Below are 27,933 nucleotides of genomic sequence, written 5' to 3'. Positions count from 1 at the left end.
TGGCACGGGATACACTACCGTTCAAAAGTTTGGGGTCACAAAATTGTTTGGGTGACCCCAAACTTTTGAACGGTAGTGTAAATATTATTATAATAAAATATTATGAATTAAATATTATAAATTATATCTTATATTTGTATAAGATTATATATAATCTATGAATATAAGAATACATATATATTATAAGATTTTTTACACAGAAGATTATATATATAATCTATAAATAATTATCTAAATAAATATATACACTACCGTTCAAAAGTTTGGGGTCACCCAAACAATTTTGTGACCCCAAACTTTTGAACGGTAGTTTATGTGCAAGTCGAGCCACTACTCTACGGCGTTATTGGAAATATTTCGGAATGGAAGTCATGCAATGCGCATATAAATCATAAAAAAATAAAAATGGTCAGTTCTGAACATATAAAAACTTTCAAAAACATCAAATATTCCTAGCTTGTCAATAGCATGCTATTATTATTTTTTTTTGGGGGGGTAAAACGCACAAGTGCCAAAATCATCTGAGTATTAAAACGAAACAAGAAGTTGTTGCAAAAACACAAACGGGAAATGTCATTTCTAGAATGGTAAAAAACAGAAAGCATCCATCCTATTTACTGCTTAGTGTTGCTTGGGATGATGTGTCAAAGTAGCTCCGAGGTAAACATCAGTCACATCCCAAACACTTCTTGGTGCATTTGAGGTCAGCCTTTGGCTAGGCTCTCACTTCCTGACACCCCCAAAAGTCTCCAACGCAAATACGACTTGAGTGTCACTTCAAAGTGGAGAAAAGAGTGTCTTGTCATGTGCAGCCTTTGACTCGCTTTCATCGTCTTTCACGTTGGGTGGCGAGACCGACGTTCGCAGGATGCTGCTCGCTTGCTCGCGTCTCGCTTAAGCAGCAAAGAGCCCATTTAGAAGCATTTCAATCAATACAAAATCAGCATGCCGCTTATGAGCTGCAACAAAAAAAACTATCTACCGTTTTTTCCGTGTATAATGCGCCCCCATGTATAATACGCACCCTAAAAATGGCATGTTGATGCTGGAAAAAAGCCTGTACCCATGTATAATACGCACCCAATTTTTTTTTTTTTTTTAAATTAAATTGTCGCCCCTCCCTTCCTGTGTATCCTCAATCAATGTAACGTGTCTTGTATTTAAGTCTGCCCCTCGCTCACCGTCGGATCATTGCATGTGTTACTGTCATGATGTCTGTTTGGTTTCTGTTCCTGTCTTTGGTAATGTCTTTTTGTTCCAGGACTTTGTCGGTCAGTCCTGTTGTTGGTTTTGTTGTACCATGATTTTCTTAAAAAAAATAAAAATAAAAAAATATTTTTTTTTTTTTTTAATTGTACCCATGTATAATGCGCACCCCAGATTTTAGGACAATAAACTAGTTAAATTTTGCGCATTATACACGGAAAAGAACGGTAGTCATCTTTCGGCGACACACATCACTTTTCTGCACGCCAAAGCATCCGTCCGTCTCTTTGTTTTCAAACAATCATGTTTGTGCTTTTATTGTTGTTGTTTTTGTTAGCAAATTCATTTGTCCCGAATGGATGCACCAAACACACAGGACAGGACGGAACCCACCCACCACTCAGCCGCTGAATTTTTTATGAGAACCAGACGCTGAACGGACGCGAAGTTTCCGAATAAATGCATCATTTGGCAAAACACCTCCAGCCGTGCATAGTTCCCACACGCACATGCTACGCTATCTATATCCGTCCAGCCACATATTCCACGACGAATTGAGAATCGCTTTGCCCGCGTCACCGGCCGTGGATGTTATGCAGTCCAAACATCCACCTTCCACCTTGAAACTGCTACAGGGGATCATCTACCTTTTTAGTAATGTATGAAGGAAGTAAATCCTCATGAAATGGACTGAACACGCAGTGCTGGCCGTCACCACGGCTATTTTTTACTCGTGTTTTATGACAAATTTTCCTTTGCTGGATTTTCCAAACAGGTGTGCAAGGTTATTCAAGAGTTTTGATTCGCCATGTTTGAGCGGGCCAAACAAGGAATTTGACTTCGGTAAAAACACACCCTCTGTTCAACATTTAGGTGACGAACAACATTCAGGACATGTGAATAATGGCAAAAACAGTGTAGACAAATTCAAAAAAGGTGTGAAGACTGCAACCTGGGTGAGAAGGGTCTGTAGAGATGTTCCTTGCACGTTTCCTGGTCCTGGACAGGTACAAGTCTTGGATAGATGGGAGGTTGATTCCAATGATCTTTTCTGCACGTCTGATTGTCCGTTGTAGTCTGCGCTTGTCTTGTTTGGAGGCCGATCCAAACCAGACAGTGATGGAGGTGCAGAGGACAGACTGGATGATGGCAGTGTAGAAGGTCTTCAGAAGCTCTCGTGGCAGGTTGAACTTCTTGAGCTGTCTCAGGAAGTACACCCTCTGCTGGGCCTTCTTCCGGACAGAGTCTATGTGGCCGGTCCATTTCAGGTCCCGAGAGATTGTGGTTCCCAGGAACTTGAAGGTGTCTGTGGAGAGAATAGTATTACTGCGGATAGTGAGGGTGGTGAAGGGTCTCGCCTGAAATCCACTGTCATCTCCACGGTCTTGAGCGGGTTCAGCTCCAGATGGTTTTGGCTGCACCAGTGGACCAGCCGCTCCACCTCCTGTCTGTACGCAGTCTCATCACCGTCCTGGTTATGTTACTCATAGCACACACACACACCCATGACCTTTTGACCTTGTTTAGGGCTGATCAATGTCTACCGAATGACTCAGTACCATGCAGTAGTAGTAAATGCACTCGTTTTTGTGGAATCCGTCTTGCTTATCTGTTGAGGCTGTCAAAGAAATGAAAAAGCCTGCTGAGGTGTGAGGCCCACTGATTGAAATGGCTTTAAATTTTAAAGGAGCTCTTTAGGGGAGAGCCCGAGCCATGCTGCGAATTAGTCGGAGGTGATCAATCAAGCCGCCGTTCACGTCGATGCGATGGCCCAAACGCAATTGGCCAAACTCTTGCGCTACTTTGGCGGAAGTGCTGAGTGTAGCACCACGGACAGCGGCAGTGCAGCGCGTCAAATTGAGGTTTAAAAAGAAAGTTACTTTCGATTAGGACTGCACATTTGCCACATTGACTTTTTGTTTGAAAGTGTCTGGATTTTTTTTTTTTCAGTTAATAACCCCAAATGTTTTGATGTGAGACACCAGAGGAGCAGCGGGCTTGCTCCACACACGTACTGTAACTCATTTAATCACATGCTCTTCATCTAGGTCATTAGTTCTGGGTCATTACAACGACCCACACTTCCCCTACCCCAAAGCCCCCCACTTACCTGTCTAAAATTAAATGCACTGCTTTTAGGTTCATGCATGACTATTGTGTGCTCTTCAAAGATGCTTTCTTTTTTATTGATGTATGATGTATTTATTATTGATTTCATATTTTAGTATTCTTTTTTACTTTCTTATGTTCGACATCACATTGAGGTTAAGACTTCAGGATTGATATTGTATACAGATTTTATTTTCACATTGTACAGTTCCTTCTTTTTTCAGTCCAACATATTTCCTGATATTAGCGGCGGCGCGATTTTCACCGTGCTCTGCCTAAAACAAGCAAAGAGGAGAGCACTCTGTGTAAGAGCTGTAATTCCGTTTCATCCAAATGAATGGCCTCTCCCACTATGCATAAGTAGGCACTCAATGTAGCCTTCATTTTGAAATGCTCCTCTCCAGGTCCAGTCTCTATTTTTCTGCTTATTTTTCTATTTTTAGAATGATCAAAGTACCGTCGGCTCCCTCTAGCTGCGGTGCCCGACAGAATTAAACGTGGCTTGTGGACCATGTTCAAGTTTTAAAGAAGGCAAGATAGGATTGTGAGTGTGTGATATCTCGAACACGTGTGTGCTATAAATTGGATATTGGGATGAGGAAAATGAAGGTGAGAAGCATGGCCACCAGGGCTATTTCTGTCCCATCCATCTCTCAGTCCTCGGCATGCTCTCGATTCTTCCGCGCCCAGCCTCTCCTTCCCCCCTGACGTGGCCAATATATTTAGAAAGTGTCGTATCAAAGCAGTCACAAAAAGAAGCTCGGTGTCTTGGGAATTTAGTAGAATTTGACCTTTGCAGTGATTTAAAAAAATTAAAAAATAAATAAATAACTGGATCATTTGAATGCCCCTAAATGTCTGTTTTAATTGAACCCTTATTTATTTGCATTGGCTCATTATCATGGATGACATATTTCTTTAAATAGCAAAACTCTTTGACTAGCTAAGGGAAAAAAAAGAATAAAATAATTAAAATAATCAAACAAATATAATAAAACATTATTTAACTATCTAAGAGAAAAAACAAATAAAATAAAGTAAAAAAAATAATAATAATAATAAAAATAAGCTTGATAGCTGGGCTCCGGTTGCTTTTGATTTGTCGCGTGTCTGAGAGAATCAAAGCTGCCGTCTTTCGGGATACCGCTTCGAAGTCTGCAACTCCAAATTTCCACTTTCCCCCTCATTTATTACATAACATTTGCTTGGCTATGTAGTTCAGTTCTATAAATGTCTCCATTCATCTTGTACCAAAGTAGACGACAAGATAACTGCATAAGTCATGGAAAAAACAAAAACCAAGCAATCCAAAATGTAGCAAAGAAAGACAGCTCACGTAAAGTGAAAAGAAAAAGCGGGCAGACGGAAAGAGGTATAGAAAATGGCATTCGGGAAGCCTGCGCCATGATGAATGCGTGCCCGCTGCTCAGCGGGACACTTGGCAGGTGTTGTGTGTCTCCAAGCCTGCCAGCAAGCTTATGTAATGATTCGGAAGCGTCATGGCCGCCACTCCGCCTTGCTTGTGAAGACAAAGGTGCGTGCAGCAGGAGGACTTTAATGAGTCTGACTCTGGCTCTCATCTTCGACGTGAAAATAGATCTCATTTTGTTGATTCCATAATACATTCAAACTGGAGATAATGCATCCACAGAAACCTGCTAATGGCTCCCTCAAAAGAAAAGAAAAGAGCGCATAGAAATGATGACATGGCCCTGAAGGACTGTAGGCAAAGCTCACCTGGTGTTGTATTTACATTTCCTCCTGCTTTCTTGATGAAGCCCAGGTGTCAAACTCCAGGCCCGGGGGCCAGGTACGGTCCGCCACATCATTTTATGTGGCCCGCCAAGACAAATTGTGCATCAAATTCATATGTCATGACTAAAATTGCAAATTGTCTTCACTTTTTAAAAATCATCTTTTTCAAATATTTCAGCAGTTTTGACGAGTCTGATTTGAAAACGAGTTATTTGTCCGTTTGTTTTGTAGCTTCTACTGGATAGACCGTAATTTTCGGACTATAAGTCGCATCGGAGTATAAGTCGCACCAGCCATAAAATGCCCAAAAAAGTGAAAAAACAACATATATATGTATATAAGTCGCTCCTGAGTATAAGTCAAAAACTATGAAAAAACCCGCAACTTATAGTCCAAAAATTACGGTAATGCATTTGCGTTTGTACATTTATTTGGGTTGACAGTCATAAACTATGACTACAAAGCGGCCCGCGACAAAAAAAATGAGTTTGACACCCCTGCCCGAGAAGATGCTAACTGGACTAAAGTCTTGACGTCAGCTTTGATAGCATCTATATCATTCCCAGAAATGTCAGCAGCATTCACAAGTGCACATCCTCTAGGGGTGTTGACATCTCCAGTATAATGGAATGAAGCCCCCGAAAGAACTTTTAAATAGGTTCACTTTAAAGTAAGATCCATCCAAACAATGTACTTTAAAGGTCATTTGGATCCTCTGCTAAATAATATATGAAACGCACTACTGTGACTTTCTCCAGTCTTGGTAAAAAGTCATTCGTTTGCTCTTGCTAACTGAACATCATTGTTTCCAAGGCCAAAAAAAGGAAGAACATTTGAAATCCGTTTGTCGTCGCAACCCCGAGATGCGCGCTCTTGCTCGGTTGACCGTAAAAAGCGCCATGCCGGTCCTTTTTCCATCCCTCGCGACTTTGGCGGTTTTACCGGAGGCTGTGAAGAACCTCCTCCGCACATTATCAATTCATAAGGAGCCTCAGATGTTTTGACACAAGAACCCTTCAGAACAAGGCTCCTGGCCTTGAAGCACACTTGTGTTCAGGCATGAGCGAGCGTGATGGACTGTCTGTAGGAGAGGGTCAGGTGCCCAAATGGAAGCAGACAAAGAAAGCCTGCAGTGAGGCTGCCAATGAGAAGAGCTATTTTGGGACACTCCACATTTAAAAAGAAAAATGCACATGAATCATTCCTTGGGCCCAAACCACGCATCTTCTAAGACCTGCCTGTCCGTGTTGGAATTCACCATCCTTGCTCATTTTTATTTGAATGTTTGCGTGGAGGAATGTCTCCAGTGGGATTGAATCAATTGATAGAATGGGCCAGTCAGGTGGGAATTGAAGGGGGGAGAAAAGCAATTAAAGTGGCAGAGGTGCAGCCGAGCATCAGATGGAGGCAGTCCCCGCTTTAATTACACTTAACCCTCGGCGTGAGATCTGTCGCCGTGGCGCAAACACGTGCTCGGTGTGACCGAACGCCTCGTTTTGCGTGTGCCTCGTCATCATGGAGACAATTGAATTTTTATTTTTTTCAATACTACGCCGTCAATTCATCTGCTCTTGCTTATGACCTTGAAATGTCCAACATTTGGATCAAACAAGGGTTCAATTGATCTGATTTGGAACAACCTACTTTACAGATCTTCTGGCTGGTTTGCTCTAAAGTTCTGGTCTGTCTTAATTTGGCATTATTTGACAATTACAGGTTGACAAGACTGATTTTAAAATGAAGGGGACGCTATGTAATTGAATGGATTGGTATTAGAAGCATTTGGAGCTCCTCCCCTCCCCTCCATCCGCATCTCAATTGCCACAGGTCGTCCAGATGCTCCACCTGACAGTTGCGACAGGCAGGGAGGACAGCCAAACACAGCAACAAAGGGAAGAGCTGTAATCAGGAAGGCGATGAGGTATTTCGGCACTTCTCCGACCGGAAAGGAAGAAAATCCATTTCACAGAGAGCCGGGTAAAGACTACAAACAGTAATAAGGTTGCTCGGAGGACTGAGGCCACAGAGACGGCAGGAAAAGAATAAGACCAGACATCGCTGGCAAGGCTTTACCATTTGTAACGTTTACAACCTCAAGACTTTGTGACCTTAAGCACACCATTTAATTCCTTGCCGCTAAATGGTGGTATAAATTGTGTGAGAGAACATGGGAACTGCAGACATGTCAAAAAGAGGAAGCACCTCATGAATGAGGTCATGAAGGACAGTCAGAGACAGGCATGAGCTTTCACATGCATGCCGCTCATTTTTTTTTTTTGCCTTATCAGGCTGCCCCAGACATGGTCATGAAAGCCACAATGCATTTGGAGCTCTCCTCCATCTGCTTCAGCCCCTGGTTCCTGGAAGCTCGGAGGTCATCACAAGGCGTGCACCGGCGATGTAATTTGCGGCCATTTGACCATTTTGATTTGCATTCACAAACTCGGCGTGTGGTTTTTTTTTCCAGCAGGTCACGTGTGAAGACCTCTTTGTGGCTTGTACGCGTTCATCAGCTTCCCATTTAAGGTGTGACTGTCGCTGATGAACAGCGCTGAGGTGCTTGATGAATCCGCAGAGACGTTTCCGAAGCCAAAGGGCTGACAGCGGCACAGCGTGATGACTTGTTTTTTTTCACTTTCCTCAGGCATGAACCTTAACCATAAATCAGTCGTTTCATTTGAAATTGCATATTATTCACGGTATGGGAATTTGAACAGGAAAGTGAGTAGGTGTATGTGTGGGAGGGGGGGGGGGAGGGGTATTGGTGTAGGAATGCAAATCATAAACTCCAGTCACTCCACAACTGAAATGTGCAAAAAAATATGGATATATATATATAATGATATATAAAAAAACATACGTATATATGTTCTTTCGTTTCTTGTGTGATTGTCAATTAATGGTTCAGTAGCGCCCCCCTACAAATGTTTATTGTGAGGCTTATCTCTTTTGGCTTTTCTAGAGGTCACGTTTTAACAAACTCCTCCGAGATCGTTTTTCCAATTGTCTTCAGAATTTGTGAGTTTCATCGAAAGGTACTCAAGTTAAAAAGTTATTGAAAGCTTTTGATTTCGTCGCATACTGTTGCCTTGGCGATGCAAAGAAAAATGATACTTATGTCATACCTGGCGTGAAAAAAACAATATCTGGAGATTTCTCGTGTGATTTTTAATAAACAGCTTCTTGGTTGTAGCTACTTCCGCAAAAATCGGGTAACACACAAAAAAAATCTATTTTAGAGGATTATTGTACACCGATCCTGTGATATTGAACTATGAATGGCACAAGACTGGTTTATTGATTGAATTAAAGTATACCAGATGATTGCTAGCGTAGTGGCTGACACAACGGCCTTTCATCCTGCCGGTGTGTGCCAGACGCTCACAACTGCCCTCTGATCGACTATCGACCAGTTGAGGGATGGGGTTTTCCTTTTGCCTTAAGTCAGCTGGGATAAGCTCCGGCCTTGGTTGGAGCCCTGAATAGAAAATGGATATTGGGAGGATTCTGTGCCTTGGTTAAGGTGCGATTTCTCCAGACTCTTGCTCTCCTCACATGTTTTTATACAGCCTGAAGTGAGAGAAATTATGTGGGAAGGATTGAGTGGGTGACAATTTATTACAGTACCGTAATTTTCGGACTATAAGTCACGTTCTTTTTCATAGTTTGGGTGGGGGGGGCGACTTATACTCAGGAGCGACTTATATACATATATATGTTTTTTTTTCACTTTTTTGGGCATTTTATGGCTGATGCGACTTATACTCCGGTGCGACTTATAGTCCGAAAATTACGGTAGATGGAAAGTTATAGCTCAGGAAAAAAAAAAAAAGTTAAGTGTTTGTATGAGCGGTGTGACTTTTTTAAGGTGAGTGGTCATATGGAACAACGGAGCTCGTCTTACGGACGAGTTTACGCCATGGACCGAATGAAAATTAAATTATTAGCTGAAAGATAAAGCTCCAGTCATTAATTATGGAATCAAGTTGTGGAATTAGCTTGCTATTGGGTCCAGATATGACGGATGGAAACGTGTGTGTGTTTTCAATCACAGTTGGAGCTGAGCTAATTCTCATGGTCTCATTATGTAGGTAATGGTTCTGTCCTCAGTACATTTCCTTTGGCAAAGTGCTCACTTGACACCATTGATCTTCTCCGCCACTTTCATGCAAATACTTGTCGAAAGAGAATAGTCGCTCGAAACAAATGTGTCATGTCGCCCAAAGTGACGAGAGGTAAAAAGGCAACCGACATATTGATGAATATTTTGATATCCAGTGTAACCTTGGAGTTGGGAAAACACTCTTATTATTCTGAATATGAATGGACAGTAAGCAATGCATCATAGCGTCTCTTAGAGTGCAAATTCACCCATCCATTAGCTGAAGCGCTAATTCAAAATGTCTGAATTTGTAAAGCAGTCTTTGCTTCCACCCCCTCCCCGCCTCCCTCGTCGGCCAACTAATTAGCAGGCGTTTTTTCACTGCAGGACATTTTTTTGCTAAATGATGGATATGTATAAACCATTTAATGCATCATCCACGCTTCCTCTTTGTTTAGTTAGAGGGCAAAACGCAAAGCCCCGCTGAGAATGGACACATAGCTGCAAAAATAGTCATTCCTACCAAAGATGTTGTTGGCTACGAAATATTTTTTTCCCATTGGAGACCAGTCACGTTTTTGAAGATTGTTTGAAAGGTGTGTCAAGACCAAGCCTGGTCCCTCAAGGTTACTCACACACAACTCACCCAACAGCACATTTTGGTTTTGAACACACACACTCGTTGCTATGAATAGCAAATGTTCACACAGCCCAACCAGAGGCATTTCAAATAAAGTTTTGGATTTTAAGAATACATTTTTCATGATATATTCTTTTCTGAACTCATTCACTGCCAAGTGAATTTTGACGTCTATTCTCGTCAATGGCAGTGAATGCCATTTTCATAACTCCTTCACCGTCAAGTGAATTTATTCTCGTCAATGGCAGTGAACGAGTTCATATAACGATGGATAGGTGATTTACATAGACAATAGAATCGGTATTGTACTTTTTTGATGCCTGACCGATGTGTGACAATTTCAGACAGTGTCAATCAAAAGCCAGCATTTGTTATCTTTGTGACGGTGGAATTCCTAAATCAATTTACCGTAAATTCCGGACTATAAGCCGCACCGGACTATAAGCCGCACCAGCTAAAATTGGGGGATATTTTAGTTTTTTTTTTTATATAAGCCGCACCGGACTATGAGACGCACGTGCACACGCGTTTTTTTTTACAAAGAAAGACCGTTCACAGAAAGCCTTTTTAAAGTTTTAATAACATACTTTAACATGTCTTTCTAAACACTCCCTGTGACGAAGGGTTTAGAGCCCTTTGACGCAGGTCACCTAGCGTGCATTCCTACTAAAGCTCATAATAGTCACAAGCAACACAGCCAGAATAAGCAGCAGCCATAGTAGTGTTTCGAAATAGTATTTTTGTTGTTGTTTTTTTCTTCAAGATACCGCAGTGTATAAAAGTGATCAAGTCATCACAAAAATCACGAAAAGAAATCCTTATATAAGCCGCACCTGACTATAAGCCGCAGGGTTCAAAATTTTTGAAAAAAGGCGCAGCTTATAGTCCGGAATTTACGGTAGTCCGACAAGCGCATGTATCATTTAGCTTTTGGGTCGCTAATGCGTGTGTCTCACTGCCTGCATGTATAATACATTCATCGCTTCCATGATTAATCCTTGTTACGGCGGTGCTGACCGACACAACAGCCGCTAGAACCCAAACAACACAAAGGAAGGGAAGGACGCTTTGAAAGCTGCGTTCAATGCGTCATTCCCCGACACAAAGTGGATGGAGTCATGAATTTCTGGAGAGGAAATGCGTGAGCGCTATCACCGGTGTCACGCTCAGCACTTTACATAATATCTCCGGTCTCGCCTGAGCGCTTTTAATGTTTGCATTTAATCAGAAGCCCACAGGAGCCCAACAGCCTTCATATCAACATGCTAACACACGCGCCGTTTCTCTCTCTCTCTCACTCACTAACACACAGCTTACATGTCTAATGAATCATCGTAGGATTAATGAACTCTGTTTGCAGTGCAATTAGAATTCCATCTTTGGCATCGAGGCAGTCACGGTGAAGCCGACGTGGCGTCTGTGTCTTTCGCTCACCTCATTACGGTGTCAAATTGGGCCTCATTTTATTTTCCTTCTTGTATTATGAGTTTAATTAACATGATGCCATATTGTCTCGCTCGCTGACATTCGTGAGTTTATCAAATACACATTTCCTATTAGTCATGAATAGGGATAGTTGAATTAGAGGATACAATTCAATTCTATTGTCGTGGAACAGGCTTTGTCGCTTCGACGGTATTCCGCGTGAGTATTGGCGAATCCTCTCACAATCTTATTTGCTGAGAAAGGAAATCCGCTCAATGTCAAATATGGATGGGCTTGCGAGATTCATGCCACTAGCACAAGTGAACGCCAATTTGGGAGTATAGGAAGGTTATACTTAGCTTTCAGGACCGAGTGTGGAACTCTTGACATGATGTGACATTAGCTGCAGCACAACTATTCTTGACATTGCTGAGGGCCTCATGATGTTTTTTTTTTTTTTGGGAGAGACTCGAGCTCTGACCTAAGCTGGTGAAAGGATAACATGCGCTCTACGGTCTAATTTCACGGACATGTCAAAGACAAGACAGGTGCGACGCAATCTGTTTAGCTCCGTTGTTGTTTTCCGACCGTGTTCCATCTCGGGAGCCTTCGACAGCTTTGTGCTAAAAACACGACAAATCATTTTAATGAGACTTGTTGTCCCCTTACCATTCCCTCATCTGCCCGGGAGGCTTAGCTTTATTACGATTTACAAGACAGGCTTGGCTAGGAGTGCGCACAAATGCAGAGTGCAGATTAAGAGGTTCACTTCTTCACAGTATGACAAAAGAAATGAGTCTGCACTTCATCCAAAGTCCGCTAGACTGAGTTTGTAAACCTGCTAATCATTGTGAGCTGCCAAACTGGAAAGAGAGGCACAAACCGTTTTGCGTGGCTAGTCGGCTGTTATCGTGAAACTTTTTTTTAATTGTTATCCAGCATCTGCCATACAAATGTCAAAACCAATTAGCTAAGGCCAAGTAAATGAAAACGCACCAGCGATATTTCCCGTCCGCTCTTTTGTATACCGCCTGTTATGGATTACAACTCATTTTAACTAGCAGCGCTAGGCTATAGTCAGTTAGCTACCACAATGTTTACTGGGGATGTGAAGTTGAGTACCCTGCAAAAACCTCCATGTGAGGGTACAGCACAGCTGTAGCCATCGACTGAAACATCCCACGTCGACGGATAACAGGCTGCGTCCTAAATTGAAATGTAACACTCCCTTGCGCTCACGCGCTAGCTCCATCTGCTAATAACTATCTCGGATCGCATTTTGATGAACTCGGTTATAGAAGTATCAATCAAAGCTGGAGCTCAGCTGCGTGTCTCGGCTCTAACTTCCTCCTCATTAGAGACGGCAGAGGGGACTCAGGTGTAAAATTGACCGTGTTGCGCTAACCGCTTTCCATTCCCACTCGTAGGAGCTCTGGCAAAATGAGGCAATGCTATGCGGCAATTCGGTAACTCGTGTAAGAGGCTATGCATGATAAATTATCCAGGCTTAATTCTCCAGCCGCCGCCGCCGCAGCAAATGCACATGGACAATAAACATGGCGCTTCACTTCTTTCTGAAGCTTGCTTTTGTATTCTTTCACAAACTCATCTTTGTTATTCATTATTGTGCTTGGTATAGTGCAAAACAAGGAATGCGTACATTTCTTTCACAGCTTCATTTCAATAACGTTCGGTGCAACTCTGGCTAATCAACTTGAGCATTAGTACTCGTTTGAAATTGATGATGTAACACTCCCACATACTGTGGAGATTATAGATAGATATTCATACAAAAAACTGTAAAGCCTAAATTGTCAATTACAAATGGCTCCACGTCATCTCAAATGATAGCGGAAACGATTTTAATTTTTATTCATTTATTCCAAAATGTTGTTGCTTTAAATGCTTCATTCATGTTACCTTTATCTTTTTCTCCTCTTCTTTTCCCTAATGATAAAAAAAAAAAAAAAATGTAAATGTCAGACATACTTTCCATCTGACCATTGGGGCGGAATAAAAGCAGGCCAGTTTCCCCCCCATCTTGCCATTGCAACCGGTTGCAAAAGTGTCCCTTTCAAAGAGGATTAAAAACCAAGTCGAAATCTCAAGTGGAAATATTTTATGCTCATCTCTGGTGACTGACCCACATGGGAGGAACTGCTCAACGTTGAATCCTCTCGAGCGAAACATGGCCTTGACAAACATAGACGAGTCTAATCGTACCCCAAACATGTTCTTCTGTTCCGTCTCTAAAACCAGGTATTCTCAATAGTTGCATAAACCCTGGCAATAACTGCCACCGAAGTTCAAGAGTCAACGTCTTCGTTCCTTCCTCAGTCACTTCTACAAATAAGCCAAAGTGAGAGAATATGAAACGAATAAGACACCTGCTGTCCGAGACGGAATAGCACACAAAGACCATCCGTCCATCATCAGCACCAATCACGTCTACAAATCGCTGCGGATGAAACGCTTTAACCTTTCGTCATCGCCGTCGTTTAACGAAGGCAAATGCGAAACATCGTTAGAGCTGGCGACGCTGAGCTGACATTTACCATCATTTTTTTTTTAACCGACAGCGGAATGGATAAAAAGTCACACCGATCAATCTCGCTATTTACTATGTTCACATCCAAATTATTTTGCCAATATTTACAATTGGGGCTCACAAGTACGGAAAAACATTTTTTTTTTTTAAAATTGTATTGTTTCTTATCCATTCATTAACGAACAAAAGAAAGCAACAAAGCATTGCGTCAGATTCTGCACGCCGACAACGGTCAAGAGCTACCATGCACTCTTGACCCAAGTGTCTCCCTCCAAATATAGATGGCAGGGAGGAGATGTCACGCAGTGTCAGGTTGTAATTATGCTCTGCGCTACAGAAGCCTTTTTTTTTTTTTTTACACTCTGCTGTACGTGGCTCCTTTTTTAAACTCTATTCCACACATGCACATCCCAAAATCCCTCTAGTGCAGAGGCTCCATAAGAGGCAATTTTACAGCACTTGGCCTGAACCACCTCGCACACACACATTTGCTTTGTCAAACAGGTGATGATCAAGCTCCCGTCTCTCCATCCTCCCGTCTCTACTTACGACCTTTTCTTCCGTCCTTGCACCTTAAGTGCACCGGCCCCACCCCTCTAAATCCCAAGTGCCCCCCCCCCCCTTCCATCGCCTCCCACCACAGGCAGAATGGCCACGCCAGTGTCGATTAGCCTCTGTTCGGCCAGATGCTCAGCTCGGATTAACCGAAGCCTGTGGGAAAGGGAGCTGCTTATTCTATCCCTGGGAGATGTGTCCGCCACAACGGCAGCTAAAATAAGCAAGCGTGCTCATTTGAGAAATCGTTTCTGCCAAGATCGCTGTACAGGATTTTCAGATGTAGGGGGAGGGAACTGCTGTGTCACCAAAATATTTTAAATGAATAATTCTTTGATTGTATCAATGATTTTTTTAGGCATGAAATTGTTGTTCTGTTTACTTTCTCTTTTCCCATCATCGATTTCATTTTCCATTGTGGTAGCCATGTCTTCCGGCACAACTGGTGGTCAAAGTAAGAATAATGAAACGACAGTAATTATTGCCATCTTCTGGAACAAATTTCCCCGAAGGAGGGCCTGTTAAGGTGCACTGGTTATTTATGTGGAAGACAGACGTCAATTAGTTGACACACGGCATCTGTTAGTACACTTTTTGAGGCAATAAGTAAAAAAAGAAAAAGCTAGCATCAACTCATGGCGCACACAATTTTTTTTTTTAGTTTTCGTAGAATACGTCCTTCTACTTCCAACAAGTGTTTTCCTTGAAACTCTGTGGGCAATTCTTCTGTGGCTTACGCTCTCTTATCTTCTCTGCACTGTGCTTTGATTTACAATCATCCCAAGGACACACTCTCCAAGGTATGACCTTTTAATAGTCAAAATCTCAATTTGAAGGTTCTCTCATGGTCAGTGGAGGGTTCACTGATAACCCACAAGTGAAGTTTGAGATCTCCGTGACTGAATCAGTGTGCCTCATTCAACAGCTCGTCACTGTTGAGATACTGATTACGTTAATTCCACCTCTCCGCCAAATTGGCTAGCAAATGAATGAACCTCAAAAGAGATGTCGTACGGATGGCAAAGTCGGATTCAAGTGGCTTACCTTGCATTAATAAAAGAAACATTAGGTACACTTGCTTCAAAGTTAGCTTGTTTGTAATGATAGCATTAAGGCTAGCTTCCTCTGGTCCTAACCACATTGACGGTGACATTAGCTTTGGACTGTGTGCAATGACATCCTTAATGTCAGCCCGAAATTCATTACGGGTCAGGATCTGAATATGAGTCATTGTAAACGTTGTTTACCCTATACACCGGCATGCCCAGATTGAGATCTCTTGAAGGTCACTGCCTAACGCCAGCTAATACGGTTGCATGAGGCAAAAAGGGCTAAAGTCCAAAATAGCTTTTATTGTCAGCAAATGCATTTTGCGCACACTTTTCCAAGTGGTGACGAGAATGCGCAGTGTTCCCAGATAAATGTGCACGTATGGAAATGAAAGCTACGCTTGGGGGGTTTGTGTTTCATTCGTTTGTTGTTTTTGTTTCAAGCACGCAATTCTTCGGAACAAACCGCAAGCTTCACACAAGTATCATCTGTGGGGACAAGGATGAAGAGAAGAAGCTGAGTGCAATGGATTTGGCGGGTGGAATGTCGTCACTTAAAACAAATTACAAGCTTGTGAAAGGTTCCGTTCTGTAAGGGCAGAACGTTTGAGAGCGTAAGAAAAAAACACACCGTATGTATGTTTGTTCTCCTTCAAGCAAGATTGACTTTTTCGCATTTTTCTTATTTAAGGTCTGGATTTACACTGCGAGAGCTGAAACTGGGTCACTTGTTAATACAATAACCCCAAACCACAAGGCTATTTTAACCAAGAGGCTTGAAGAAAGTCACCTCGGAAAAAAAAAACAATGTCCAGATGAGGAATGAGGCCACCGGTGAAGACACGAAAAAAAAAAAGCTGAAAGGCTTTTTCTGAAACATCACCATTGTCTAATATGTGAAGAAAACAACAATTCATAAAACAAGTTTCCAGGAAGTTAATGACGGTTGCGCCACAGCAGAACAAAGCCATCACACCCAACGATGTCGTTGATTTGAATTTTTGTGAGGAAACAATATTAAATTCTTCTCAAACATAAACAGAATTAATCTGCCAATTTACAAGAATTCAGTCAAGCTAGCGAAAAACAACTGTAACATATTTCTAGCGCTGCTTGTCCAAGAATGCCGTTTGCTTCAACTTCTATTCATAATATCCAAGTTGAGCATAACTTCTTTGTAAAAGCAGATATCTGGGCTGTTTGGTACTCTGCATGGGGAGGAGACTGATCAGTTTGGCGTCAGGGCTGGCTCAGTGTGCGCCCTTAGCACCGTGAACACGCACACTAATACGCTCATTATAGCTTCCGGCAAGAATCATGTGTCAAAATGCTCCCTGGAGTTTGCTTTATAAAGGAAAGCCCACAAGAATGCAACCCGCATCAAAACTCAGGTAAGTTGATACCCAAAATTACCAGAATAAAGTTTGACTTGTCTTTTGTCCAAATGTTTTATTTAGCGGCCTGTTATTCAACCAATGACAGATAATCTCTAAAGCTTCTTTTACGTTACCGTCATTTCATTTTCTAACTCTATATTTATGTGTTTGCTCTCCCTTTTTGATAGGCTAGATTGACGGAAGCATCAAAATGTCATTTATTCATCTTCAAGGGAATTTTTCTGTATGCAGCTAGCTGAAACAAAGTCCGCATCGCTTGGTCACTTGTGAAGGCTTGGCTCGGAAAATGTCCCAAGGTGCTTTTTGTGCTCCTATCACGGAAACACATCAGAGTCAGGGGAAAAGTGAACAAGCCGTTCCAGTTTACAAAGAGACTCATTCTCACGTACGTTTTTTTGGAAGACTGTTCTCGGCGTGTTCACAAGACAGTTCTCTGTTCTTTATTGTGAGAAATGGCCGATGTCAGTCGATGGCTACATATCAAGTAGGAGGTGAGTTTTCTTAAATTGTTGAGATTAGGATGTTGTTTCTTTATTCAGCTTCCCACCACTGCTAATAAGAAAGTAGAGGCAGAGGAAGCAGTTGTTGAGGTGGAAAATACATGCTCAGTTGCTCACAAAAGTCAAGTTGTAGAAACAATCGGGTTATTTGTTTTGGTGGCCCACTAAGTCGAGTGTTGGTCACAGGATGATGGTCAGTCCCTCTCAGCGGCCCTTAAAGCGTTACGGTCTGAGTACGGTGTTAGGGTAAATGTGCCAACATTGGTCCAGTCCGGTTTGTGGCGGGTTTGCGGTGGGTTTAGTGGTGCCGTGGTGTGACAGGGTCAGTCAAGCGGATGTGGCTGGTGTTGTTGTAGAGGCGGCAGCAGTCAAAGGCTTGTACAAGCAAGTCTCCGTCCGCACTGCTGGCTGGGAGATGAACCAGCCTTGTTGTTCCAGAATGAACAGCGGGCAGGACCGTTTTGTTGCTCCAGATCTCCCTTTGGATATGTAATTCTTAATATTAACGCAATTATCACAATATCGTTCACTTTTGTTGCAGATTTTGTCAATCATAGAAGTCTTGAGCGGTAACAATATAATATCTATAAAATCAATATTAATTAAATCGTATAATATTTAATTGAAAATATTTATATATATTTTAATCAATATTAATTAATATAATATTATATATATATATATATATATTATATAATAGAAGTCTTGAGCGGTAACAATATAATATATATATAAAATCAATATTAATTAAATTGTATAATATCTAATTGAAAATATTTATACATATTTTAATCAATATTAATTAATATAATAATGTTGATCAACTTCTAATGCAAGTAAAAGTATGAAAATATAATTATTTGGTAAATTTCTAACGCTGTGTAAAATTAGCCAAATCAACTAAAAAGATCAGCACAGTCTTTTCTTTCATGTGATATGGATTCTTTATTTATCTCGGATTTGCACATGCATTTTGGGATTATCTAAACAGTTGTATAGCAACCGTAATCCCGCGCCGCGGGGTTTTTATGTCGAGCCGCCGTGCACGTGTGCAGCAGGATAATTGGCCCGTGTGCGTTTCCGTCACTCAGACCTGCAACCGACAAACACGACGACCACATGTGCAATTCCATCGGGACTGCATAATGCAGCAGCCCGCTTATTTGTATGTTGTCGGCACACGCACAAGGTCTATTTACATATTGAAGAGTTCTTCTTTTAGGGTTTACGTTGACACTTTGGAATTTCCTTTCCCAATTTGTTAACTCTCTAATGAAACAAAATGAGGCAACCAAACTATTGCACACTGCTCTCATCATGCTTGCAATGCACTTATTCAAATTTCTTTCCTAGTTGTATGATGGCTTCCTTGCATGCATAAAATATCAGTAAGCGCGCACACACAAACAGACACACACACACACAGACGTTGCTGGCTCCAATGCAACATAGACTGACATCATTTACCGCCTCAGTGCTTTTAAACATCCGCTTTCTGTCTTTCTTGCTCTCGCTCTCTGTCGCAGCAACTTTGCTCAGCCGGTTTGGGCTCGACTCCCAACATGAAGCATTTTTTTTTTTTTTCTCCGAGGATTTAAATGATGCGTGAGGGACTTTTACAGCGATGTGGGCTTTTTTCCAGTTTCTAAAATGTTTGGAGGTGGAGGTGTGTGTCACCAAATTGCTTGTCTAAGAAGACAACATGAATTTTTATGTACAGTATGCTCTCAGTGTGAGGTCCTGCTGCATCATGGGTAATTACTCCTCACAAAGTCCCATTTACCATTGTGCAAGCATTTCCAAAAAAGCATTTTCAGGTGAAGTCAATTTTCTTTTCTTTTTGTCCTATTGACACCCACTGTGCCATTAACCTTAATGTTCTATTTTTTTTTTTTGTGTCCACAGGCGCAGAAATCATGGATAGAGAGAGCGTTCAGCAAGAGAGAATGCGTTCATATCATTGTGAGCGCCAAAGACCCCCATAGGTACGCACAATTGCAAATTTTTTTCACAACAAAACAAGTATAGACTGCTTGCTATAAGCGCTTCAAGTACTTGCTGGGATTATCGGCGCCATATTTTTCGTGCGTGACATTTTACAAATTATTATTTGTCTAAACTCCGAGGTTAATATGATTTAAGAGGCCTCCGTCCGCGACAGGATGATTTCATCGATGGCTGTCCGAGCGTCATTTTCTCCTCCTCTCGGCAGTGCAGGCAGTTTGAAACAATAATGATGATGAAAACTGAAGTAGGGAAAAGCCTTTTTTTTCTCCTCTTGTCATGTTGCCCAGAGTTGTTATTTTACACAAGCGCAGTTTGCTGAAAGCAAATTGTCCCAAACCGAATAAACATAAGCGTCACCTGTGAGCTAGCCTGTATTTATGAGTTCATGCAAAACCTCTATGACTGGCAGACACGTCTTCTTGCGTCAGCGTACGACTGAAAAGTGGCAGCCCTGTAAGCACAGACTTCATGAAAAAGAAAAACAGCAACATGAACGTCCGGGCTCCTTTCCAAGGCCTCGCCAATGAAGCACACCAAAGATATGCCTGGATCAAATGTCAGAGCCACGGGTGAAGAAGCGGCTCCTGAAGGCATCCACGTGTGCGAACACTGTTATCTGTACAAGAGGAGTTGTCAGATGAATGACCCCCCCCCCTCCCCCCCAGTGTCAAGAGAGGCTATCACTCGGACCGGAAGAAGAGATGGCGAGCTCAATTTGCCCCCCCCCCCTCGTTATCATCATCCACCAACAAGCAGGAGGGGTTGACTGATAAGGCGGACACATCTCTCTTGGCTCTCACCAGCACGGATTCTGGACCAAGGGGTGAACTCAGTCGCGCCCCCTCAATTTCCCGACCCAGCGGTGATCTCCTAGATTGTGATTGGAGAGAGTTTGGCCTTCTGTGATAGGAGCGACTAAGCTCGCTTTGGAGCGTACATAGACTTACGGACATACACTACCGTTGAAAAGTTTGGGGTCACAAAATTGTTTGGGGTGACCCCAAACTTTTGAACGGTAGTGTATATATTTATTTAGATAATTATTTATAGATTATATATATAATCTTCTGTGTAAAAAATCTTATAATATATATGTATTCTTATATTCATAGATTATATATAATCTTATACAAATATAAGATATAATTTATAATATTTAATTCATAATATTTTATCTTATAATATATATGTCTACTAATATTCATCGATTATATATAATCTTATACAAATATAAGATATAATTTATAATATTTAATTCATAATATTTTATTCTAATAATATTTACACTACCGTTCAAAAGTTTGGGGTCACCCAAACAATTTTGTGACCCCAAACCTTTGAACCGATTTCTGAAATGCGATGCGCAAGAGCTGTCGCCGCTCCGATATGAAATTTAAAAAGACGAGATTTTAATTCCTTTCCTACCAGCAACCAGGCAAGCTTCAGTACGCTACACTTTGCTTGGGTAAGGGATTATCATACAATGATGTCGAAGCAATTTCCCTCGAGACCGCATCTTTTCTTTCAAGTGAGAAAACAAACACTCGCTTTGCGGGAGGTAAAGGAGAAGCAACCGAGACGGAAATATCAAGTGTCGACAGAATCCCGGTCCAAGCTGCTTTCTCTTACTTCATCCCGTGGGATTGAAAAACAAATAGGATCCAAATAAAAACCAAACTTGTAATGCAATAGCCGCTTCCATGTAACTTTAATAGCTTGTGTAGAGGGACAAGGAGTGTTGAGAGCAGCAAATCAAAAGAGATCGGGCTGATAACAGAGGGCAAGGGTCCATCGGAACCTTCAAACACCTCGCCGACGGACATCAATCTCTTGACGGGCTGTCCCTTCATTTTTACACACTTTGCCCTTGACAGACGCACAAGCGCATGACAACCTTTTGACCTTAAAGAAATGTATCAAGTCGGGTTGTGATCTCACACAGGTGCTGCTGCGGTCGCCTGATAGGACAGCATGTGGGCCTTCCCCCCGGCATCTCATCCAGTCACAATGATACCAAGAATGACGCTCTGTCTGAGAAGTGGTCCATCAGCAAACACACTCAGCTCAGCCCGACGGATGCGTTCGGCACCATTGAGTTCCAGGGAGGAGGACATTCCAACAAAGCCATGGTGAACACCTGCTGCACATACGCTAGATCAGGAGTGTCAAAGTCATTTTTGTCGTTTGGGTCCCTCCGAGGGCCATTATGACTGTCAACATCTTCAGAGACGAGTAAAAACTATTCAAATACCGTAATTTTCGGACTATAAGTCGCGTTTTTTTTCATAGTTTGGGTGGGGGGGGGCGAGTTATACTCAGGAGCGACTTACATACATATATATGTTTTTTTTCACTTTTTTTGGGCATTTCATGGCTGGTGCGACTTATACTCCGGTGCGACTTATAGTCCGAAAATTACGGTAGTTTAAAAAGATGAATGGTAATACAAACTGCGAGCAGAATCTACTTTTAAAAAGTGAAGACAATTAGTAATTTTAGTAATGACACAAATTTGTCTTGGCGGGCCACATAAAATGATGTGGCGGGCCGTATCTGGCCCCCAGGCCTTGAGTTGGACACCGATGCACATCCAAGTCACTGTTCTGAAACCAATCCACGTTCTCTCGCTGAATAACAACGAGCAGACAAACCTAGAAACTTTTTTTCAGTTGAGTCTTTGCTATGTATATTGTCACAGAACTCAATATCTTGCCAACTGTAGGAGAAGCTCGCCATGAAAAAAACAAAACATGTTGGCTCCCCATTCGTCATCGGAATAATTCAAGAGAGAATAATCAATTAAGTCTCTGTACTTTGAAGATAAAAAGTGAAAATGAATTTTTTCAAATGACATTTGATTGACTGTCAGCGGTCGCCGTAGCCTCCATGCGTTCCGTGTAGATGATAACAGGTGAATCGGAGCTCATTTATTTTCACGATTGAATTATTCATGCCATGCATATGTTAGTTTGGGTATCTGTAGATGAATTCGATCAAATCAACAGATGTTTGGATAATACACACGGCCTCCAATTATAGCAAACATCTGTCTGCCATGTTTGCGACTTGCAAAAAACCCACAAGCAAGGTTTTCCCGCATCAGCACAATCACTGATCACGTTTCCAACCGTCTGCAGTACGTGCGAGTGTCTTACGACACCAAGCCGGACCTGCTGCTGCATCTGATGACCAAGGAGTGGCAACTGGAGCTGCCCAAGCTTCTCATCTCAGTCCACGGGGGGCTGCAGAACTTTGAACTGCAGCCTAAACTCAAGCAGGTTTTTGGCAAAGGGCTCATCAAGGCTGCCATGACCACCGGAGCCTGGATCTTCACCGGAGGGGTCAATACAGGTGAAATACCACACCCCACCAAATGTAATGTGAATTCGAGAAATGTGAGTTTCATCACCAGTGCGTTCTGTTAGGGGTCATTCGCCATGTGGGTGATGCGCTAAAAGACCACGCCTCCAAGTCCAGGGGAAAAATCTGCACCATCGGTATTGCTCCCTGGGGGATCGTGGAAAATCAGGAGGATCTCGTTGGTAAAGACGTAAGTGAGAAAGCGAGAAGCGACACTGTGGTTGAAGTTTTCCAAAGAGTGAAAACGTTTGCAAAGGTAAAACAATGAGAATGATTACTCTGCATTTATTTGGTCATGTTAATTAGGATACAATGTTAAGTAGACAATCTTATAGACCATTGATACTATTCATAGCACCGTAATTTTCGGACTATAAGTCGCACCGGAGTATAAGTCGCACCAGCCATAAAATGCCCCAAAAAGTGAAAAAAAAAAACATATATATGTATATAAGTCGCTCCTGAGTATAAGTCGCCCCCCCACCCAAACTATGAAAAAAAACGCGACTTATAGTCCGAGAATTACGGTAGTAGTCACGGCGGAGTGTAACTTTTTTTTATGCTAAGACAGTGAGAACAATCCTTTTTTGATGTTTTCTGCAGGTGGTGCGTCCGTATCAGACCATGTCCAACCCAATGAGCAAGCTGACGGTTCTCAACAGCCTCCACTCGCACTTCATCCTGGCCGACAACGGCACCACGGGGAAGTACAGCGCCGAGGTCAGGCTGCGGCGACAGTTGGAGAAACACATCTCCTTGCAGAAGATCAACACGCGTGAGTCACACTCATACGTGTGTATGATTGACACTGTGAATGCTAAAAGGTGGTGTGTTTTTTATTTTTTATTTTAATTATTTTAATTTACTTATTTATTGATCTATTTTTTTAGATCTTTTTAGTGAGGCAGTTGACAGACATTGAATGCATTTTGAGAGGCATAGTTAATATCAGTATTTTCCACGTATCCAGTTTGAATTGAGCGAGCTTACAGCATGTCGAGAAGACGGCAGCAATAGCTCATTTGTATTTTTGGAGCGTGTACTGTGTGTTTACACTCGATTAATGTGTATTTGCTCATGTGCACGCTCTTCATTTGCTATTGAGCCCCTGTCACATTGCATTTATCAATTTTCAATGTTCATTTAAGACCTTGGCGGGAACCCAAATGGATTGTCACCAACACAAAATGCATTTCTCTCATTTTCGCTCTTGCTCTCTCACAGTCAGACACAAAGCTGGAGCCCGCCGCCGCATTTTTCAACAGCCATATTGTTTCAAATGTGTCAGGGACACAGACCTGGATTGGGGAAGGCACGATTTATTTTCTGCTCCCTCCTTTTGTTGTCAACATGCACGCAAACACCTTTTAGAAAGGCCAAAAAGGCTTTTGCCAATACGACTCCATTTATTTCCAAGACAAGGACACCAATGCATTTTTAAAAATAATAACATGAGGCGGACCTTTGCTTTAATATCACCCCAAAAAAAAAGTTCTCTCTGCTCACCCTCCAGTCATGTGACTCATGGACTTCCCTTTGTCATCCTATGCCTGGAATCATACAAAAGGGGCTGGGAAGGCAAAGGGACGCCCAGTCGTCACACATTCATCATCCGAGCAATGTAAAGTGCCTGATGGGATTCCCAATTTCCCCCCGTTTAAACTTTGTTTCTTTTATCGGATCCGAGGAGGAGCATTTCGGGATCTGCCCGACGAGATAAGCAGTACTGCTACAAAAGTTTAAAACCAGCTCGTCTGACATTCGGCACTGTTCATCTTTATCTGATGTCCCCGTTGAAACCTTTTAAGGAGGCGTGTTGTGCATTTTAGCCAAAATAGCCAGGATTGGAAATTCTACTCCATGTGAGGCTGTTTTGAAGTATGTGGTCCAGTCTCACACTATTAATACTTTTTAGATTGTTGGATTTCATTGGTATACCTTCAAATACAAGTGAGCTGTATCACAAATGACTCGTGGTGAGCGAAATGGAGAAGTACTGCTGGAGTATATTTTTACTTCTTTGGCCTTCACTCTAGGGTTAGTCGACAGTTATTAATTTGATTACCTGCCCACAAAATCAAGTATTGGCGGTATCAATTTTCCTCACAGCACGGCACACCGCTGCATCCCGCTGTAGCCTGCCAGACAATTAAAGGACTGAAGAAATTACAGAGTGAAAGGTTGGACTGCACGTATAATCACGTGCGGTGAAAGAGAGGCTGCTAGGTGAAAGATGTCCTGCCTGCGCTGGCTTTTATTATGTCACACTGGAAAAATGACATTATAAGCAGAAATCAATTATTTTTAAATCAATTACCTTTACTCTGTGCAGTAATAAGTTGCAAATTGTCCATTCGTGACATGGCTTGGATCTTCTTATAGATGAAAGACAACTACAGGATGAAATTAAATAAATAAATAAAAAGCAAGATAGATAAATAAATAATACTAAATAAAATAGTTCAAATAAAGTCTACCAGTACGATGAAGGCACCTTCCGATTGCACTTCAATTATTGGGAATGTATATAATATTATATATATATATATATATATATTAATATATATATATTATATATATATATATTAATAATAATATAATATAATATAATATAATATAATATAATATAATATAATATAATGTAATGTAATGTAATGTAATGTAATGTAATGTAATGTAATATAATGTAATATATGAGGGTGTTTTCACTCCAGGTAACCTTCGCTGACCTTTCTCCACGGGCAGTTTCATTAATCGCAGCACATGATGAAAGTAAATAAATAAAGATGAAGTAGGCCAGGTAATTGAATCTCGAAAGGCATCAGGCCTTGCGTTGCAGATTAGCCGTGACACGGTGACCTCGTTCGTGGACCGGCCCATAGATGGAAGATTAAAATGAAGCGACGGCACCGGGAAAGTCAAGAGCCTCGTGGAACAAAACCGAGGCAAACTTTTTGAAGTACTCCGTTGTCGTCCGAGCCTCACTTTTTGCTACGTGAGTGGATGGCGAAATGCGACATGATGTGGAAAGAATGCGAGTGCGTGGTCAGCAGCGCGGACTGCGGAATACCAAATCTTTTCCACCAGAAGGGAAAAGGTCACGGGAGTCTTCATTTATTACTCGCTCGCCATATGCCGCAGTGATAAAAGGTTAGCACGAACATAATATGTTCTTTTTTTGAATAACGCACCTTTTACCGAGTTCTGATCTTTTTGGATCTTTCTCAAGCCTTCAGGAGCTGATTTAATTAAACACAGAGAAGATCACGTTAGCAGTGCTAGGGTGGCTGGCTGATGTGAATCAAAGCAATATGAGGGTATGATTTTCCGTCATGTACTTTTTCAGTTGCCATTAAAGATTATTTCGTGGCACGCCGGCGGAAAGAAGTCGAAGCCAATCAATCAAAGCAAACACTGATGGAGAGAAGTTATTCCCAAACATTGATATTTCTATTATATACAATTATTAAGTAAATTAACCTAAGGCAATGTTTTTTTTAGGATTTCTACAAAACATTCCCTATCCAGGACGTGTTTGTTATTGTCATCAATCATTTACTTAGTAGCAAGTATTGTGTTGAATATCCAATATCTGGAATAACCTCAAGCAAGAAGTAAGACACGCTCAGATGCTAAACAAACCAAGCCAGTAAACGCTAACCAAACTTGTCTGTCATAAAAAAAAACTTTGTCCAATAAATAAATAAACACATAAATAAATAAACAAATAAATAAATACATAATTAACTAAATAAACGCACACATAAATAGATAAATAAATAAATAAATAAATAAATAAATAAATAAATAAATAAATAAATAAATAAATAAATAAATAAATAAATAAATAAATAAATAAATAAATAAATAAATAAATAAATAAATAAATAAATAGATAGATAAATAAATGACTGGATGGAAGGTGAGCGAACAAGTTGTAAAAAAAGTTGATATTTTTTTATTCTAAAGTTGTTCCAATGTAAATGTTGTTGTAGCTGTGCTTCCCCCTCCTCATTGGCTTTGACTTGAATGATACTTTGCCTCCGCAGCCATCAAAACAACCCCAAACGTGCAAAGAGCAAGACGGAAGAGATCAGCTTCCTTACGCCTGCGTCCATTTCGGTGTCCCGCCCTCGTCTAATCTTGTGACGTGTCACGGCGCAGTGACTCTTTGAAGCAGATGAAGTCCCGAAAATATTCTCCTTATGTAACTGTCCCCCTTGCGGTGGAGTCTATGACGCCAAACGCCCGCAAGAGGCCGTGTGAATTATGCAGACCCGAGAGTGCGGCGCAGGGACGATCCAGCAAGGCGTAGCTTTTTGAATTACAAGAGTCAAAACGGCAAGAAGAAATAGCATGTCAAACAAGACAAGAGGGGTGGCGGGTTTAGGGAATGGATTGGACCCAAAGCGTTAAATAGGCGGGGGCGGATACTGAGCCGTCATGCCTCAATGGATATTCTCTTACAACAAAAAACATGGACTGAATTGAGGAGAAAAATCGAATATCTTGCCACTGTTCAATTTGTAATGGTTTTCGGATTTGACCGAGAATTCCAAATCGTGCTTTCTGTTTTATTTGTATCCAGGTATTGGCCAGGGCGTACCAGTGGTGGCTCTCATTGTGGAAGGAGGCCCTAACGTGATCTCCATCGTGTTGGAGTACCTCAGGGACACCCCGCCGGTCCCTGTAGTCGTGTGTGACGGCAGCGGAAGAGCCTCCGACATCTTGGCATTTGGTCACAAATACTCCGAGGAGGGAGGGTAGGCAGATTTGGATGGAGAGGACCATCGTACAGATGCACGTTTTTATGCCTTTGGCCAATAGACATGCCCCGATGCTAAATGAATCTCATTATACCGTGCATACTGCAGACGCGTTCCTCCGAGTATGTGTAATGATGAATACATTTAAGGAAAACGGCTTATTGGGATCAAAACAATTGCAGCAAATTAAAGTTGTTACTGGAAAATATGCTGATGCATCACTTTAATAATGCAACGGGTTTCTCGCGAGACGCGCTTGGGGTAATTGTTTTTAGTGTTTCTCACTGTGTCCAGTTGAAGATGAAGCTCATTTTGCCAAAGAGCATGAGGAATACTGTAGCGGCCGATAGTCCCGGTCAACCTTGGGTTCCCTTACAGACAACAAATCTAATTGACCCCCCCCCCCCCTGGCCTTTCTTTGGTTTGATTTCCATTTATCCTGCTCCTCTCGGCTTCTTCTTTTCTGCAGCATAATTAACGAGTCTCTGAGAGACCAGTTGCTGGTGACCATCCA

At 41.7% G+C, this 27,933-nt stretch overlaps 1 protein-coding gene across 1 annotated transcript in view; it reads left to right on the top strand.

Annotated features, from left to right (window-relative positions):
- LOC133154615 (transient receptor potential cation channel subfamily M member 3-like) overlaps nt 1-27,420 on the top strand; it is a 31,843-nt gene extending 4,423 nt beyond the window's left edge. Inside the window, exons 2-7 of the mRNA XM_061279454.1 lie at nt 19,192-19,271; nt 21,236-21,422; nt 22,431-22,644; nt 22,719-22,843; nt 23,257-23,428; nt 27,242-27,420. Of these exons, the coding sequence (XP_061135438.1) occupies nt 19,192-19,271; nt 21,236-21,422; nt 22,431-22,644; nt 22,719-22,843; nt 23,257-23,428; nt 27,242-27,420 (957 nt within the window). The remainder of the gene's footprint in view (nt 1-19,191; nt 19,272-21,235; nt 21,423-22,430; nt 22,645-22,718; nt 22,844-23,256; nt 23,429-27,241) is intronic.
- Nucleotides 27,421-27,933: the final 513 nt, after the last annotated feature.

The sequence above is a fragment of the Syngnathus typhle genome, linkage group LG5 (genome assembly GCF_033458585.1).
Source record: "Syngnathus typhle isolate RoL2023-S1 ecotype Sweden linkage group LG5, RoL_Styp_1.0, whole genome shotgun sequence".
NCBI classification, from domain to species: Eukaryota; Metazoa; Chordata; class Actinopteri; order Syngnathiformes; family Syngnathidae; genus Syngnathus; species Syngnathus typhle.
This window is presented reverse-complemented; position numbering and strand designations above follow the sequence as displayed.